The 19,127-nt window shown below is 37.7% G+C and overlaps 4 protein-coding genes and 1 non-coding gene across 10 annotated transcripts; 2 read left to right on the top strand and 3 right to left on the bottom strand.

Annotated features, from left to right (window-relative positions):
- Positions 1-71: 71 nt before the first annotated feature.
- Positions 72-4,688, bottom strand: LOC113712496 (endoglucanase 10). The gene is made up of 6 exons (XM_027235952.2): positions 4,022-4,688; positions 2,958-3,241; positions 2,070-2,507; positions 1,246-1,387; positions 670-836; positions 72-527 (listed from the first exon to the last, which is right to left on the bottom strand). Exons 1-6 carry the CDS (start codon positions 4,236-4,238, stop codon positions 195-197), a joined length of 1,581 nt encoding a protein of 526 aa, XP_027091753.1. The 5' UTR covers positions 4,239-4,688; the 3' UTR covers positions 72-194.
- A 3,771-nt stretch (positions 4,689-8,459) lies between these two features.
- LOC113712478 (L10-interacting MYB domain-containing protein-like) lies at positions 8,460-11,425 on the top strand. Its single transcript, XM_027235926.2, has 4 exons — positions 8,460-8,465; positions 8,554-8,681; positions 10,180-10,510; positions 10,605-11,425. The coding sequence occupies exons 1-4, from the start codon at positions 8,460-8,462 to the stop codon at positions 11,235-11,237; spliced, it is 1,098 nt and encodes a 365-aa protein (XP_027091727.2). The 3' UTR covers positions 11,238-11,425.
- A 53-nt stretch (positions 11,426-11,478) lies between these two features.
- Positions 11,479-14,391, bottom strand: LOC113712479 (probable diphthine methyl ester synthase). Of its 6 annotated transcripts, none has more exons than XM_027235931.2 (6): positions 13,940-14,391; positions 13,688-13,832; positions 13,108-13,337; positions 12,481-12,520; positions 12,277-12,374; positions 11,479-11,879 (listed from the first exon to the last, which is right to left on the bottom strand). In XM_027235931.2, exons 1-6 carry the CDS (start codon positions 14,058-14,060, stop codon positions 11,677-11,679), a joined length of 837 nt encoding a protein of 278 aa, XP_027091732.1. In that variant the 5' UTR covers positions 14,061-14,391; the 3' UTR covers positions 11,479-11,676. The 6 variants fall into 6 exon arrangements, with proteins under 6 accessions (XP_027091732.1, XP_027091728.1, XP_027091733.1 ...); XM_027235927.2 differs by having other exon boundaries at positions 13,688-13,836; positions 13,911-14,390; XM_027235932.2 differs by having other exon boundaries at positions 13,688-13,812; positions 13,940-14,385.
- On the top strand, positions 14,320-14,401 carry TRNAS-UGA (transfer RNA serine (anticodon UGA)). The gene has a single exon. It is a non-coding gene; the product is annotated as a tRNA-Ser (tRNA).
- Positions 14,402-14,829: 428 nt separating this feature from the next.
- On the bottom strand, positions 14,830-17,453 carry LOC113712481 (protein SPA, chloroplastic). Its single transcript, XM_027235934.2, has 5 exons — positions 16,890-17,453; positions 16,659-16,742; positions 16,429-16,480; positions 15,407-15,563; positions 14,830-15,128 (listed from the first exon to the last, which is right to left on the bottom strand). The coding sequence occupies exons 1-5, from the start codon at positions 17,052-17,054 to the stop codon at positions 15,107-15,109; spliced, it is 480 nt and encodes a 159-aa protein (XP_027091735.1). The 5' UTR covers positions 17,055-17,453; the 3' UTR covers positions 14,830-15,106.
- Positions 17,454-19,127: the final 1,674 nt, after the last annotated feature.

The following is a 19,127-nucleotide window of genomic DNA, read 5'->3' as shown; positions in this document are numbered from 1 at the left end:
ATATATATATATATATATATATATATATATATAGAGAGAGAGAGAGAGAGAGAGAGAGAGAGAGAGAGAAATCACCGTTCAACAAAGCAGTCATCTGAATATGGCATACTATACAAACCGGGAACTTGACAGCATATATTCCCTGAATAAGCTATAGGATAATACAATAGCTTCCCCTAAATCCAGCTATAAACCTATGTGAAAGACTGCACCACTGAAGATGTGGTAACCAAACCAGAAAGAAGGGCAACAATAACGGCACTGTTGTATGTGCTTGGTTCGGCTTGCATTGAATTGTTTCTTGAATCAATATAGGTCTCGTTCATAAAAGGTCCACCAACAAGTGCTCCAACCGCAACATTTGGATTTGGTTTATCAGAGTCAAGCCACTGAAAACCATCCTTGCAGCCAGTTTTTGCGTCCATAGGAATTGAGGCCCCTCTATGGTGCACAAATTTTGGGTAGTTATCACCATAACCCACAAGATAACTCAGCTTTGCAGGGTTGTTACCCAAGACATAGTCAGCCTACAAACAGAGCCGGAAAATCACTTGCACACTTAGGTACTAGGGCATTAAGAGAACACGTGAAGGAAGATGCTCATTCATTGCATGCTGATGCAAGAAGTAAATGTTTTATATGTATAGATGATGAAAACAGAAAGTGTACCTGTGACATTGCAAACTTGCGTAGATCGGCTGGTGTAAAAGAATCGCTGTCGCAGGATATTTCAGCTGTCCTAGATGATAACATGTAATCACTGTATACAACAGCTAGAAATGCAGATGCCACTGGATGCTGCAAAGCATTCCATTCACTGATCCATATTAGGCCACCTGCATTATAAAACTTTGAGGGTGAGCAATAACAGAATTTTAAGTTCTAATCTGCTCAGTTCAGATACATTGAGGTTGCTCACCCAAAATGCACTAGCCTTTTTTATTTATGATGAGCGTATATAGCAATTTTTAGTTGTTTGAAGATTGCAATTAAGATTAATTACTCTATTGATGTCTCTGTTTGATACACACATTTTACCTAAAGAGTTGGCGAGGGAGAGATAACTACATCTCTCGCAAATGCAACCCTTCCTTAGAAGGGCTAGAGGTGAGCAAGAGTCTATATAGGTGTATCTCCATGTGCACGTATGAAAGATGTCTTCTAGCACATTTAGGAATGTTGAAAAAAATAAAGAAGAAGAGAAGCATAATTATCCAAGTCAAAAGGCAATCAAATGAAGATTACTGTCTGTTCTGCTGGATGTGGCCGTTGGAGATTTTGGAAGGAGGCCACACATGACAGCCTCTGCCGAATCCCTGTACTTCTGGAGGGTAGCAGAATTTGAAGTATCTTTTGATCCAAAGAAGCTAATCCTGGATAACAAGACCTGCGGTAAAGGCACACAACAACTTCATTAATTCATGATTTGTATCCAAAATGTATTCACATTCCCTTACCCCCTTACCACACTACCAGCTCCAACCGCCCTTCTTCCCAAAAAATAAAAAATAACAAGAAAAGAAAGCTAAAAGGCCAACCAAAAAGAACTCTACTTTGATTAGTGGCCCCTTTATATTTGTACACCATTTTCACACCATTGTTAGTGTACATATGGTTGGTGGGAGAGAAATAACAAGCTAGACAATCAGGCTGAAATAGCTCATCTCATGGCAAACCTAACAAACTTCTGCAATAAGAGAACACAATTAAGTGTTGATCTTCTGTATCTAAATGAAATATAAAGAAAAAAATTTTGAGCATCAGTCATAGATCTCTTAGATCCATAATTTCAATCACTAAGATCAGTTTGAGTGCTATACTAGGGAAAGCTCAGCCTTTTTGTCATGAGCTCCTAATGATGAAGTCATACAGGACAATTTTGGTGTTACATCTATCCGTGAATTCAGTCGAACAATTGTAGTCTTTGCCTTGTCATATCCAAATTACAATGAGAAGGAGAATCAAGAACACATGTAAACTTGGTAGACTGAATTCTGATGTTCTTCAATGTGTCCAGCGATAACCAATTAAAGAATTTAAATCCGGACTCTGAAAGAATGAAGAAATACCTGAGTACCAGCTAGCTTGTTATCCCAACTAAACCAGGTAGGACTTCCCCAGTTAGCATACTCTTCGCCATTTTTTCCAGTCGCATAATCAAAGTATGATTTGTCCTTTGTAGCATGATAAAGCCAACTAGCAGCCCACAAGAGCTCATCTCCATAGCCTGTTGAGTTGTAATATGTCTGGACTTCAGGAATGCTCATGCTGTAAGAACCTCTATATTTGTCAGCAAAAGTAAATAGTTGTTTCGCATGCTTCAGAAGCAAGTCTGAATATGTAGAGTCAATGGGCTTAAACACCAGGGATGCTGATGCCATAGCTGCTGCAGTTTCTGCTGCGACATCACTTCCCGGGAAAGAAGTGTTAACCTGTATGAGAGGCCTTTTCTCAGTCATGTCTTCTGGGCGGTCCCAACATTTATGGTCTGCATCAGGGTCACCCACCTGCCAAAAATTCAATTATGCAAAGAAGCACATTGTAAATGTTTGTTTTGACAAGTTTGAAGAGAAATTTAACGTTCAGAAGGTGGGTTGCTCAAACTCAATCTCTATAATTTTTTATCTGTGGAAATGCAGCATTCCATCTTGTATAAGAATCTACAAGAAATGCATTTCTTGTATAAGAAATGCAGCATTCCATGTTGTACCATGAGAACATCTTGATCACCTAATTAAAGAGAGACTGGAAAGGATATGTTTTTAATTTCTTCAGATCTTTTTATTTGCATCTTAAAAATAATAAAAATTAGTGTAAGCCGAACAGAAATCAATGTTTTATACAGCACAATTTTGGGATGAAAAATAAAGCAGATAAACACTGCAAATAAGCATGAGTACCACAAAGGTAAGAGTGATGAAAGCAAGCAGCCAAAAACGAAGCAAGAAAAAACCAACCTGAATGATTAGAACATTGTCAGAAAGATGAGCATTGACAAGGTAGTCCGTGATCCATCTGAGTGAGTCTTGAGCAGGTTCCAATTGATTTACCACCTTCATCTGATCACCGTATTCAAGGATACTCCATGACAACACTGTGGCTGTGTAAGCCATTGGGAATCCAAACTTCATATGGTCCCCAGCATCATACATTCCTTTGGAAAGATCAACTTTTGCGGGACTTCCATCATCAAGAGCCGAATCCCCTCTCCAAGGTATCTTGTTATGAACCAACTTCCCCGCTGCAGAACACAATTACACTAACAGTAAACAAAATAATCGAACTGAAGCTTCTTCATGAAGCTGCTTACTGGATCTGGAATTACACTTCACCATCAGCAAAAACCATCACGGTAACAGTAAACAAAATAATCGAACTGAAGCTTCTTCATGAAGCTGCTTACTGGATCTGGAATTCAGAAAATCTGATTCCTTCGAGTCTAACAACAAAGTACTCACATAAAATATTACTAGAATTGCCGTGGTAACTCTAGCTAAGTCATTCTAGAACATTATTAAATTGCTAATACGTAGACGGATTACTAATACTGTAACAGATAAGATGCATTTACTGCTCCTAGTACATTCTGTTTCAAAATAATTAATCCACAGTTAAGGCATAAATTAATTATTCGACCCACAGCACCGACAAAATTGAACCTTTACCAAGGCAGTACAAAAAATTACTGCTAAGTACTCTTAGGTTGAGAGCTAAGCTAACACACGGGAACTTTTGTGATTTAATAATCGAATAAAAATATTCAGGTTCACTGGTAAGATCTAGTATCCGGAGAATCAAACAAACAACTAAGAAATGCATAAAATCATTCCAAGCATGATATCAAGATCTAGCAACCAAAAAACAGGAAGAACTAGATAAGAAGCTAAGAAACTACATGGATTTAGCTCAATTAAAGCAAATGAAGTTTTAAAACAACATCAGCAAACGTGGATGTAGATACTTGAAAGACGCAGACGAAGAAAAGAAAAAATGCTGTGGTTGTGGAGGGATTCTTTTATACATTTTTGTACGTCTAAGAACTGCATTGCGGCATGGAGAGCGTCAGCATACTTCTTGGTAACAGCACCGGGAGGCCCCGGAACAGGGGCTGCCTCTCCCTTTGAGGCATGGTGCTTCTTCTTGATCGTTACAAAAATTCCAAATGCAATTGCAGCTGCTACAATTAAAACAAGCAACCAACCGCACCAACCCCCTTTCGACCTTGACTTCTCCCCCATTCTCTATGGAAAAGAATTCGCTTTGGTTTTTTAGGATTTAGTTCCGGTTCAGATCTAATCTGCCAAGAAGAAGAAAAACCTTTGAAAACACGATAAAACTTTGAAAGTTCTGCGGCTTAAGAAGTCATATAGCACCTGGCATTGATCAATGCCAGGGAAACTGGAGCAGATTTCTGCAGGAAATTGCAAAATCTCAATTCCAGGTGCCTCTGTTCTTCTAGTTTGTTCTAATATTTCTTTGCAGCAAAAAGAAGATACTAAATCCGGAGGGAACGATTAATGAACAGGTTTAGAGGAAGAGAGGTTTATCTGGGCAATGTGGTTGGTTTAGTAGCCCATTTGAGGGAGAAAGATAGGTGAGGAGTCCGTTAAAATGGTTGTTTTGGACAGAACAGGGTCACCGACAGTAGACGAGGACGATGTATATGCTTTCTGGCCATTCAGAAGAAAGAGTATCCTTAATAGTATTGGGTCTCCTGATTCTCCGCAGTTAAATGTTGAAGTCAGTCTTGTAACAGGCGTCATAAGATTACGCACGTATCTAAGCTCCATTTCCTTGGGAAAATCTTGCTGTTAAACAAATAATTGGTTATTTTACTGCGACGTCGTATCTTTTCACTTTTCCTTTTTGAGGTTGAATTCGACCAAGAATTGATTTTTTTTTTTTTTTGAGAAAAATGCAGTTTTGGTATCCAAATTCTGATACTTAAGCAGTTTTAATCCACAAACTTTGGACAAAAACAAATATGGTATCCAAACTTTTAATATTTGAGCACATTTAGTACCCTTAATGATTTTTTCCTAAATTGCTACTTGAAAGAGTCACGTGATAATCATATGTTCGGCAAATATTGTATAAAAAAAATGCTAGAAAACGTAAAATATCTTTCTGGCACTAAGGCAAAGATGAAATACAGCAAAAGAAGGAGAAAAGAATAAGATAAGTAGAGTTGGGCAAGTGATTAACATTTTTAAAATATCTTTCTTGGTACTTAGTGTTAGAAGGATATTTTACATCTTTTTGGTATTTTTCTTATGCAATAATTGTCGGACATGCGACTATCACGTGACTCTTTTCGATAGCATTTTGAAAAAAAAATTGTAAATGGTACTAAATGTGCTCAAATATTAAAAGTTTGAGTACCGGTTTTGTTTTTGTTTAAAGTTTGAGCATTAAAACTGCTCATGTACATTTTTCTCTTCTATTTTTTTGTGTGTTCTGGGAAGGTGTGGTGTGGGCGCGTGGGGTTTGAACTTTATGTGATATGGAACTAAAAAAAAAATTTGTGTGACATGAGGTGTATGGTGAGTGACGAAGACAATCCACCTGTTTAAAGAAAGACACGCAACCAAGAAGTGCAACACTCCGTATTTGCATAATTTTGGGTTTCGATCTTTTCCGCCCATGCGTCTCATCAAATTTTTAGGTGAAGTAGATAGGCACTCGACACCATCAAAAACTTGCATGTAAAGCTAGTTCATCAACAGATGCGTGAATTAGAAGCCCTGCCCACTTTATATTCAGGTTTTATATAGTTTGCTACTTTGTAAATAAAACACGAAAAAGATCCCCATTAAAGATTTAGCAGCCTGCATCCCACAGAAGTTTAGCTATCTTTTCCATATGATATGACTCCAACACTTAACGCTGACGAAGAATCACATAAAGAATCAAATGCAGTATTGCATATAAATCGAGAAAAAGGGATGTGTGCAAAAGCAGTCTAACCGACACAAATCGATAATGGAGGAGATAGCTTAGGAATGCAGGGTAATTACTACATTTTTGAACGTCGAAGAACTTCAATGCAAGTTTGAGGATACTCCGGATTGCGCCTCTCGTAAATTCCAATTAATCTAATCTCTTTTGCCGTTTATTTTTGTTTTGTGTGAACTTTTTCCGATCAACTTATTTAACGCGTTCCAAAATTACAACATTTTACGCCACAGAAATGTAAGATTACTAAAGAAATACACCACACACACGCACATATATAGAGAGAGGGAAAGGAAAAAGAGACCGGAAGCTTTCGTTCCTTTTTCTCAGAAACGGAAAGAAACACACATCCACTCAATTAGAATAAACACAAAAATAACTCGAGCGATCTAAAAGGGACCTACTCAATTAGAACAAACACGGAAGCTTTGGTTCCTGCGGAGTCCTTTTTTGTTGTTACCCTTTGTGTCTTAAGCTCTTTTTTTTTAGAAATATTTGTGTCTTGAGCTTCAAAACGCAATCCGGTGTTGGTGCTTTTGGTATGTTGCTCGCAAGCAGGCAGGCAGGCAGGAATCTTTTGATAGCTACATATCGTGGTATGTTTGCCATTATTGTCCGTTATTCGTTAGTCCACTCCAAAAGTCCAATCCGGCAGTCACCACTTGACAAGTACCAGTGGATTCGCCCCTAATTCAATTGCTGAGGTCGTCATTAACAAACTCACCAACCAATGAAGCAAAAAAACCTTTAAAAAAAAAAAAAAGAGCAGTAATTAGTCGATGGATTCTTACATAGCTAGCCTTTATCACTATCAATCAAGCAGCTCGCAGACAGGAACTGCGTGACCTTACATGAGCATTTCTGCTACTCAGCCATGACGACATAACTAGCCTTGCAAATTCTGTTCACTGAGGTTTACTCTGGATAGATCTTATTATAAGTCCATTGATGTAATGCATTTACCCAAAAAAAAAAAAAACAAAAACAAAAACAAAAGAGCACTATTGATTTGACTGAGCTGATGTATGGTATGCATGGGCCTTGCGACATTTATCATCTTTCCTTACTGTATAAATGTATGAAGTTGTGCTATATACATAGCGTTCTTCAAGGGACATAGGTTTGTTTGGATTGTAAGTTATTTGAGATATTTTTACTGTAGCATTTTTTGTGACGTATGTGAGATAAAAAAGTGTATTGGAAATTGTAACGGTGATGTAAGCAAACAAAATTGGGAAAATAATATTCAATCCAAACAAACCCTGAGAATTTAATCTGAAAATTTTTCATTTTTTCCTCTCACAATTGTGATGGGCCTGTATAGAGGTGGCAAGTTGTGGACGGGTAAAGGCTAGAGCGCGAAGTTGGAGTGGATCATTTTTATGTTTTATTTTATCTTTCTTTGTCTTCTTGGACCAGCAAACGTGATACTACTACTCTTTTTTCTTTCTGACATTTTCTTACGAAAGTAAGAATTTTTGACAAATAAATCTAACTCCCCAGAGTAACTCCAAAAGCCGGTAACTTGTGATACTACTACTCGTTCTACCTCTATTCTCATTCTTTGCTATCCCATGCTTAAAAGATAAAAAAGTAAAGATCATATGTGTCCTCGAGAGAAGTTGAAATTCTTCCCAAAAAAAACAAAAAATTTCAGATAGCCAAAAAAATGTATATATAAAAAAAAAAAAGTTTGCTACACTTGTTTGTTCACTAATCTTACATACATTATATCTAAAAGCATCTTACAGTTCACACTCTTATCGATCCAGCCGACGAATGCTTGTTCCCCTAATTAAATCACCCTACCTTTCTAACTCGTCTTAAGAACTCCGCCTATCCATGGGCATTTACCAAATGTTCTTTTAAAAGAAAGCAATCAAAGCCAAAGCTACCTTAGGAAACACTCTTCTAGAATTGCCAACAACCCCCTTTCCGCTTCCCCAAATATATACACATTTAACCGCTATTAATAAAATATTTTTTTTTCAAAAAACCTCTTTTATAATTTATATGATATCCATTCAGTTGAGAATTATAGAAGTAATTATTTTTAAATTAAAAATCATAACATCATTTAAGCTGAATAACATTTTCCAAAGCAAAAGAAAAAATAAGATATGATTAATTAAAGAATCAATAATCAAGCCATAGATGATGGCACAAAATGAGTAAAAAATACAGCTATATGGATTCTATGACATGATCACTAAATATAAATGTGTGGGTTCAATTGTTAAACATACGCCACTTCTTCGCAAAAAAGTTGAGTCAGAATCCCATTACAAATGTGCGGCTATGTTACTGAGTAATATGTAAGTTCATATGTTTGAATCGATGTGAGTGCTGTGTTGATAGGTAATTTAAATTTAAAAGTTATAGTGGTAGGTAATTTGTAAACACCATTGATGTAGTACTCTTTTTTTTTTTTTTTTACATACTATCCTCGTACAATTTAAATACTTGCGTAATGCTCTATCCTCCGGTAATTTTGTAAGAACTACATGGAGGTAATTGTAACTATAGAAACTTTAGGGGCTTACCGTAATTTAGTCAACTATAGAATTACAAATGTAACCCCATTTTAATTAAACACAGGTAAATTACTCAGTTACGGAGCCGTACTTTGTAGCTTTGATCGCAACTCAGAGGAGCCCGCTCTGTCGCCTCTCGCCGTGGCAACAATTTTACCAGGTTTCCGGCGATTACCCGGGAGCCCTCCAAAGGTATACTTTTCATTAGTTCCTACCTGTTCAGCATCAAGCGTGCATATATGTACATTTCCCTTTCATGATTTTGCCCTCTCGTTTCGAACTTCCGTTGTGGCGATTTTCTTTTCTTTTCTTTTTAATTTGTGCGGATATATCATTTTATTAAGCCAGGTATTTGTCTTTTTGGGTGTTTTTTTTTCATAATATCGTCAATGCCGCAAAATTAATGACGAAGAAGAAGCGTTCATATTGTAACCATATTGTTTAGGGTTTAACGCGCGACGACAGTATGATGACTGCATTTTGATGTTTTGTTTTGGTAGGGTAACTTTCAGCTGAATATTTTGATCATTTTCTTTCAGTACTTTTTGCTGTTTAAGTAATTTAGATCTTTATTTGCTGATTGTGTGCATGATTTTTGTTCATTGCATTGGATAAAAAAGCAATTCTTGCCAAGTGCTAATTGAAATTAGTATTTTTGTGCTATTTTAATGTTTAAAGAGTCCGAATTTTAGAACACAAATCGATCATTCGCTTTTCTACTAATTCACTGTCTTTTGCTGTGCACATTATCAAGCTTATGGTTGAATTACGGTCATTTTCGTTAGAGATTTTGCTAAAATAAAACATCACATCTAGAAGGATATTTTTTTTCAATACCAAAACATATCTTAACTATTTGGTATATTAGGAATGTTAAAGAGAAATAGTGCTGAGGTAGTTGTATATTGTTGATTGAAAGTCAGATGACATGTTTTATTATTCTAGTCTTTCATATTTCTTTGTGACATCAATGTTTTAAGGTAATGTGAACATTTTCTTAATTTTGGGACTCATGAATATTCTCGCAAAACCATTAATATGCAGAGAGTTGGTGAACTTACTACCTAGGTTGGCATCGCTTACTTTGTGGTTAAGATCCTTTCAAGTAGTTAATCCAATTAACCTTCTATAAAGCTGCCATGGTGCTACTTTTGATAATCAGTGGATATCTGACTGCAGCAAGTGTTATATCTGCTACTTCTCTGTTCATTAATTCAATTTTCTTTAGTTACAGTAGGATGCTTGTTTTAACTTTTACTATATACCACATTGTATATGTACCTGGCAACTTTGGTATCAACTGCAACTTGTTGCTATTAGCCATCCATCTGACATCTTTGGCTTTTTAAGCACTTTATCATGTGTTGCAAATGGGGATTGAGCTCCTAGAATCTAGTTTAAAAGGAGGTCAAGTTACTGTGTCCAATAACAGTTGCATTATGCTTTGCTGTTTGAGCTTCCAGACCGTTCTGGTACTCTATGATGTAGTAGGCATTTGTGCAGTGGAAGACCTAAAATTTTCTAATACAGCTAAGAAATTTTATTGAGCTGGAGATAAAGCTGAAGTCAGCTTGTTTCATGTTACCAAATGACCGAAGTCAAAAGAATTAAGTATGAGAAATAAAGTAAGAGGAAAGTTGTTCTGTGCTGCTGATTGCTGGATTAACCTGTAATGCATTGCTTAATTCAGACAGATGGATGGTGAAGCCAATGAACAGCTGCCCAAACAGGAGCGTTTGAGGACAAGATGGACAGCATCCCTTGATAAGATTTTTGCAGACCTTGTTGTTCAGCAGATTCAACTGGGGAACAGACCAAACAATGTTTTTGACAAGAAGACATGGAACCACATACGTGAAGAATTTAACAGACAGACAAATCTTAACTTTAATAATAATCAATTGAGGAAACACCTTGATGTTCTCCGGACACGTTACTGTAGTCTGAAATCAGCCTTTGATCAACAGGATCCCATAGAAGATTCTTGCTACATTGGGTTTGACCTATGGGAAGACATTGGAGTATTATTCTTTTCCTTCTTATTCTTCTACCTCTCTCTCTCTCTGAATGGTATTATGGTTCTTGATTCTGTTTTTCTTTTTGTTATATTAACAGGCACAACATAAGCCTGCTGAGCCTACGAAGATCAAGGATTGTCCTATTTATGACCAGTTATGTGCAATTTTTGCGGATTCAGGTGCTGATGGAAAATATGCTCAATCCAGCCACTATGAAGAGCTGGACAAATCTGCTGGGAAATATGCCCAATCCAGCCACTATGAAGAACTGGAAAAATCTGCTGGTACAGACCCTTTATGTCAGGAAAGTGGAAATGCACTTCCTCAAACCCCTGCACTGTCAAGACCTGAACAAGGAAATCCATCTCCGCCACAGAATATGAATAAAACCACAGCAGAAAGAAAGAGGAAGCGTCCAGCAGAGACTAGCAGGGGATCTGGAGAAAGTAACTTGGATGGAAATTTAAGAAATATAATGGCAGGAGCATTGTTAGATATGATTGGTGCATCAAAGTTGCGATCAACAGATATGTCTAAGACTGATGATAAATTTACGATAACCAACTGCATAAAAGCTTTGGACGAGATTGAAGGCATTGAGGATTGGCTCTATTATGCAGCGCTGGATCTTTTTGAGGATCCCAGTTCACGAGAGATGTTCCTTTCTCTTAAGAGCAACACAGTAAGGTTAACATGGCTACAGGGGAAGTGTGGTCATTTTTTCTCCTAGTTTAGTAGAACTACCTTTTGGTTTTTGATATATTTTGGTGCAGATAACACCCTTCAATAGGAAAAACTGTGTTAGGCGATAAGTTTTTTTGACTTGCTGGCTAGTAGGGATGCAAGATGCTTTAGCATGATCAACGGTCACGGTGACTACTAATTGCTGAAAACTGGATTCGTGTTCTGTCTAGGAAATGTCCGTTCTGTACAAAGAAAAGTAAATATGCAGATGTGCAATGCCCTTCCAGTAAAATCAATGTCGCATCATTTCAGTACTGAATTAGTTCTATTTAAGCTGGTATCGTAAAACAAACCTAATCGTCCAACAACGAGCAAGATTGGCATTCTCAACACCGAGAGCCAATTAAAGTTGAAATAATGCAAGAGATAAACGATGGATACAACAATAACTGTCATACAATCCTATTGATGTACAATTAAAATATTCAGGCTTGGCCCTGATTTTTGGCTAGCTTATAGAAATCCAGCATTTCTTCTTCCACGGGGTGAGTGTCACCGACTATCACGAGGCAATGCAGTGGGAGACCAAAGTCCACCTCTAACAATTGTTTCATCGAACCGGCAACCACCAACTGATCTTCACTACCAAGTCGAGCAAAGCCAACGCAAGTAGTGTCTTCAGTGTATGCTGCAATTCCAGACAAAACAAATAGCAGAATATTTTTAAAAGCAACATAAACAGGGAAAAAAATCCAGGTGGCCAAAGCAAAATGGCTTTACTTCTCTAATGATGTTGCATGTAGGAACATTGGAGCTCATCATGATAGGCCCACAAAACATGGGTAGTGAAAACAACACGTTAGTAGCGCAAGTTAATCAAAGCTGAAATGTTTCCACGAACAGGGAATTAACACCAGACGACACAACCAAAAAGGATAACTACTTCATGGCGAAGTACATTTTAGATGGAATAAGATCTGTGCAGATCAAGCTAAAAGGTATATAGCTAGTTGAAAATTTTTTGATGGAAAGATCTCAGGAGCCACAACAACTGAAAAGCAATGCAATTGTACCCGTATACCTACCATTTTCTCCACGCATTTGTTCAACCTCCAGGAGCTGCTCAATTGCAACACTTACTGCCATAAACCTTGGAGGCTCATATTGCTTTTTCCCTCTGTAACTTGGGAATCAAGAATATTGCAGATGAGTCAAGCATAAAAGCAAGAGACAAACAAAATCACATGGGGTTTTTCATTCTACAGGCTGGCATTAACACTGAAACGAACCTGCACAAAGACTCCAAGGAGGGCTCCTTTACTCGTATGTCTGCAAAGCAGAATTCTTAATTAGAGTTCTGTTATTGCTTAAGGTTTTAACAAGAAAAAGAGTTGTAGAACCTCAGAACTTTCGATTGTTACAGAGATGTTTGAGGGCAATACAAAGTGACAATAGAATTATCTAAAATGAGGATAAGATGTGAAGGCATGGAAGGCATGGGAAAAAAAAAACCTGGAAGTGAATGACCAATGATAGTTGATTCGATGGTTTTCTCATGGACTAAAAGCTCTAAACATGAACCGGACGGGATTAAAACAGCGATTGAAAACAAAACTATGAAAAATTACAAAGCACTCAAATACAACTAGTCAATTGAGTTGACCCAAGCACATGGAAAGCTAGAGAAGCCAAAACAATTAAAACATCAGAATGTGAACTTGGCAATTCTTGTTGTAAGTTCACTACTGCACCGCCTATATACACAGCTTCTTGGAACACAAAAAATGCATTGCACATACATGTCAGATGATGCAGTGTGCAGTAAAACCAGGGCCAAGCAACCGCAGCTGTTAACTACAGCATCTAAGTTCATTAAAAACATTGTTTGGTTTGTCAATCAAAGATGTCAACCTTACCTAACAAGCAAAGAGTATGCAATCCCAGCTTTCTATTTCTTTGAATCTTCTCATAAAAACTATCAGGCCTCCAAGTATCAGTGAAAAATGGAAGGGAAACCGTCTCTCCATATCGGTAGAGTTGTAAACCACAAACTCCAATTGCATTCATTACTGACGCATTATGCACAACCTTAACATCCACACCCAATTTTTTTGCTCTAACAACGAGATCTGTGTGCGTAGTAGCTCTGTGAACAATTGCAGCACAAAAGTAGCAAGAGAAATGAATTAGTCCATGAAAGAGAATAGTAAGCTCCCTGATCGATGAAATGAACCTATCTACTCTTACAGACTGCCTATACTTGCATGACTCTCTGTATAACCAAAAATTTTCATGCAGTACATTAAACACATTTAAAGAAGAGTTTGAAAGATGATTACTTCAAACTTCAAATGTTCGCACATACAAGATACATTGCAGCATCTTTTACATTAAATGATTGCTGTGCAATCAACAAGAAACAAACAAACCCCACATAAAAAATTGCAACATTTGAAGAGACTGAAGAATTGAAATTGAGATGCAGTGGTACATTACCCAAAAGGGTCTCCAACAACGAGAAAAGCAACATCGGACGATGTAGCTTCCAAGAGTATATCGTCTGCCTTTTCCTCGACCATTTCCCTATCCGCTACCGTAATTGATTTGCCGTAGAGCTTTTCCTGCAAAAGATTGTACATTTCTTTCTAAGCTTTGTTAACTGCTTGACGAGCAAAGAATTCTGAAACTACCAAAATTAAATTAAAAACAAAAATGATACCAGAGTAGAAAGGCCATCGGAGGAGATACCAAAGGAGAGGAGAGAGGTATAAGCTTCAATGAATACTTTTTGGGACTTCTGAACAGCTTCAAGGCCTCTGAGGGTGATGTCTTTCTCATCTCCCAATCCCAGTCCTATAATATACAACATTCCTACTGTCTTTCTCCTCTCTTTCTTTTGTTTTGTTCTGATGGGGAGGATGTGTGAGGTCCTTAAATGGAGATACCGCCGGGGATATCCGGTCAATTTCTACAGGTAGAAGCTAATTCAGTGTTCATGTAGCTCGATTGTAATTGAGTTCCAAAGAAGATCACAATCCTCCTGCAGGGAGACCTTAAAGGCTTAAACCCTAAACCCCTCGTTCGAGTCTTATTCAAAATGGTATCAACAATGCTGAGCATCACCAACCGTCGATATGTCCGAGTGGTTAAGGAGACAGACTTGAAATCTGTTGGGCTTCGCCCGCGCAGGTTCGAACCCTGCTGTCGACGATTTGATATTTTTATTTCTCCTTGGCTGCATTGTTGATGGGTCTTGGGCCTCTTGGCTTGTTTGTTTATGTTTTTCCATGTTTAAACATTTTGGATGGACTTCAGTGATTCATGATTTTACCGCTGGGTCCAAAATTGAGAGGAGATGGGGAATTTGTCATCACGCAAGCTGCAGAAACCAGTCATTTCAAGTATTACGCAGCATTTAGGAAATTGTGCTTCTTAGCAATTGATCCGTCCTCTAGATACTGTAGCCACACCGGCTCCTTTTAACAATTTGGCCTGATGTTGCTGCATTCGTCTTCGTCTTCTCCTCTTCCTAAGCCTAAGAACTTAGAAGTGGCAAAAAATGGAAATTCTCTCTAGACAGTCCAATATTGCAGATGGGATCCTTTTTGCATACGACAACTGTAACTATATACACATGCTTTTGCATCTTCAATATCCACTTGGTATTGCATATGCTTACATTGTTAATCAGATACACCAGTTGGAAATCTAGAAGCAAGTGGAAAACGAGATCGTGTACAAATTTTGTTCACTGATAAACAACTTGTTAGCCATACATAAATGAATACCAATATAAAGAGTCTGGCTGAGCAAAAGAGGGAACAACTGAGGTTGTTATTCACGAATAGCTGTGGGATTGCTCCATGACTGAAGCGCGGCTCACCATTGAGCGAACCACAGTAGCTCGGAGATATCCTAATCGTCATCTTTGAATTCTCTGTTCTCAACAGCAAAAGTTTACTTCCAATCAGTAAAACAGGCTACCATAGCTGCCACTTACACTACTGTTTTCTCTTGCTGCTGCTTAGACGCATCTTCAGAATTGTAAATGTTTTAATGTGAAAATTAAAGTTTTCGAGCCATATTTTCCTTGTCCTGGTTCCCTATATCAGAATCAGATTTTACAGCTTTATGTAATTACAAGTACCTTACAACATTGTAGTTCAATAGTCAGTTAGGCATACACAGAAAAGGAGAAAATGCGCAAGTACACACCTGCGATCAAGATATCGAGGTTGAATGCCACTTCCTTGACATGTAGTGCATGTCAAGGATCCCATACCTTCACAATTGATGCAGCGGGAGACTTCTTTGTCACCCCCACCAAGCTCGACTGACACACTTCCAGTTCCCATGCAAAATCTGCACGTCTCTGGTGAAGGATCCCATTGAATATTTGTAAGCTGTTTTAAGTCTCATAATTCTGTGAAATATTACTGTTTAGAGTAAACCGTGCTTAGGCAATTAATAGGTGGCAACAATAGAACATTGACTTCCATTGACAATGTAAACAGTTTTTACAATCTCATTTCTTCACCACAAAATGCACACAGAGACAATGCATCAATAACACAATTTACAGAAACCCACTGTTCCTTTCTTGTATTCATCTGATATCCAGAAAATGGTTGCATAACAGTCTGATGGTTATCAAGCAATTGAACAATCAAGAGTAAAAGACTGCATTTTGCTGGTTATCCACATAAGTAACATAAGATTGCTTTTCCAGCCATGTACATTTGGTTATTGCCTTAATGGAAGCATACCAAGTTCCAAGCTTTGGATTATGGAAGAGTTGCAAGCCATACACTAGAGTCCTTGGGTTGACACTTAAGATTTAAGCCCTCTGAACTATAAGATCAACCAATTTCCTAAATATGAAGTGTAAAGATTTTCAAGCAGCCAATAAATATATCAACCCCAATGTGGAGTGTGAATGGAAGCACAAGTAATCCATAGTGGATGTAATCTAACATCTTTACATTTAACCCATCAAGTCACAAAGTTGTGTCAAAACTCCAAGACAGGTAAACGATCATTATTTCCTGCTGTTTTACTTCTAAAGCTTCATTTTGCTTCCTTGTTTCATTCAAATTGTTCGATCAACGGACTAACTAATTATGTCAGTTGCTCAATAAAAAATTTAAAACAAAAAAGAAAACATGTCAATTCAACAATTTATCTGTCTTGAAAACACAGGAAATACTGAAAAAGGAAAAAAAAAAAAATTAACTCACGAGCACCAGAGCCATTGCAAGGGAAGCATGGCTGGGTATTCTCTCTTTTGGCCTACAGCAATAGTATGCACTAGCGTCAGCTCTCCAATATTGAATCATTGAAAATTGAGTACAAATTACCAAAATGCTGGATTCCCAATCAAATAATAAAGAGAAGATACAAAATTTCATGGAAATAAATGTACTTTCTAACAGAAAAAGAAGAAAGAACATCAAGCTTAAGGACTAACCGCACTGTCAATTTGGGTTTCATAGAAAACTGGAATTCCAATCCCAACTGCAATGCTGGCCACACCTACCGTTATTGCTACTATCTGCAGAATCCAATGCCATCTCAAAAAGGAAACATACAAGAATCAATAAAAACTGGTTAGACATCTGTTATGATTTTAAAACAGAAGAAACTACAAGATAAAAATAAAATAAAAAGAAGGAATGTTACAAGGACAGAAGAGGGGCACCGTATTCTGGTCAAGTTCAATAGCTCTGATGCATGGATAAGAAGTTGGGCAGCGTCGGTTCCTAATTGATTTCTGCGTAAGAAGACCAGAAGAAGAAGAAGAAATCTTGAGAGGACAGCATATGAATGGAGAATGCAGTCTGGAAACTGAAGGTGTAATTGTCATTTTCTCTGACTAATTTCTTCTAAGATTCCAAGTAACTCTTTTCTCTGCTGTCTACGCTTCAAGGAATTGGCTATGTGTATGTGCAAAGGGCTGAGATTATTGCAAAGAATTACTGCTACAAGTGAGCACTTGTGGAAAACGGGAATGTGAGCTCAGCGTCAATGGTGTTGTAGGATTTTGTGGGGTCACATTCAATCTTAGCCACAGCAATTTCTTGTAATTTTGAACCTCCGAGTGACTCGTCTTGGGCTGTTTGGGTCGGCTTCCAAGTTCCAACAGCGTATATCATCAGCTAACAATTGTCCAGTCCATTTGATCCTCTGCTAGCTTTAGCTTTTGGGATTTAAAGAAGAGAACTTGGATCAGACTCGAGTTGGTACTGGTCTTCGCTTGAATTACACATGCCCACCCAAGTTGTGATAACAAGACTCCGAGGCCTGAGCCTGCTCTTAACTGCTCGAGTTTTGTCCAGCTGAATATATATATATATATATATATATATATATATTTTCATTTGGGGATATCCCTACCTTCCAATCAGATTAATCTCCTAAGCCTGCGTAGAGTCTTGCCCCAAGAATACATAATAAGGTAGCACACGATAACTACCAGATTACAGAACCAGTCGAACTACCGCAATGCTTGTCCAGCTGATTTAAAGGTTTCATTTGTCAAGTTAGGTACTTGAGCAGTGACAGCATTCTGTCTAGGAAAAGCAACAATATTATGATACTGAAGTTATTTTAGAACCCACAATAACATTTTGTTTTTTATGCTTGTCCATATCTGTGGCATGTTGATGCGTTTTCAGTCATTACAGCAAATTCATGGCAATGAAATTATTTCTTTTATCCAAAAAAAAAAAGGGGTAAAGTAATAGTTGTTTCTGATAAAGAAACGCTTTTTAAGGCTGCCTATCATCAATGCTTGAAAACTTGGATAGCGTAAACGACGAAGAAAAGAACATTTTGCATTATGACTCCACACCCTTTTCTCTCATCGGAATTCGACACATCGAGATTGTAATGTACTGCAGTGCCACTACCATTGGAGGATTTTTTTTTTCCAACGGTCTATTACCCATTTATCTTTGTGAAGCTCAAACTTCTAATCCATCCAAGAAAGTGGATTTTGCAGTTAGAATTGGACAAAGAAGAACTGAGTGATCATCATACTTGTATATGAAATATTCTTTGTTCTCAATTGCCTTTCGAGTACAACGACTTCCTCATGAATGCCTTACTAAAGTGGGATGGGATGCTCATTGTATCCTCCGTTTCACTTTCCAAACAAGGAATTCTGATGAACCCGTGACAGCCCCTTTTACATTTCTTTCTTTTACCCCCTCCAGTCACGCCATCAAGACTTTTGCCTGTACTGTCATTTTTGCTAAAATAGGAGCAGAGGGGGTTTCTTTTTTCTCTCTCTTTTTTTTTTTTAGTTCAATTCTTTCTTGTTTCGGTCAAAGAAAGGTTATATATGGAGATGGAACTGATCATGGGCTCGCAGCATAGGCTGGAAATGAACTAGAATCCCTTTTTTCTTATTTGAGGGAGAAGAGAACAACGAGGTTGTGATTTCTTCAATTAATATACTACTGGTAGTAGTTGTGGACGGACGAATTAAACGAAACCATCGCAGTAGAAGGGGGCGAAAATATTTATTGTATAAAAAAAAAAAAAGACCACATATATTATAAAAGGACAGGAGAGGAGAGAAATGAGTCATGATATTGAATACTTAAAGAAGATGATGAGTGGGGAGGGGTGAACAGAGAGTGGTTATGAGAGTGACAAAGCAACAACTCAGTCTCCTGTAGCCATCATGAGAAGGCATGTGAGGGGAGTCACCTCATCCTTGAACTAGAGAAGCATCATCATAATTCATGGCTTTGGAGTTTGATGTTTGTCTTCTTCTTACCATAATGGCCTTGAAATTACTCCTCCTACTACGTCTGTGAGATGAAACGTAGAATCCAAGGCTTTGGTTGTTAAATCCTCCCATATTTGTGCCTTCGTTCTGAGAGCGGGGTAGAAAGATTCATGGCATATTTGTACCTTCGTTCCTTAACTT

Source organism: Coffea arabica, chromosome 10e (genome assembly GCF_036785885.1).
Source record: "Coffea arabica cultivar ET-39 chromosome 10e, Coffea Arabica ET-39 HiFi, whole genome shotgun sequence".
Taxonomy (NCBI): Eukaryota; Viridiplantae; Streptophyta; class Magnoliopsida; order Gentianales; family Rubiaceae; genus Coffea; species Coffea arabica.
Note: the sequence above shows the minus strand (reverse complement) of the source record. Positions and strands in the feature narration are given on the sequence as shown.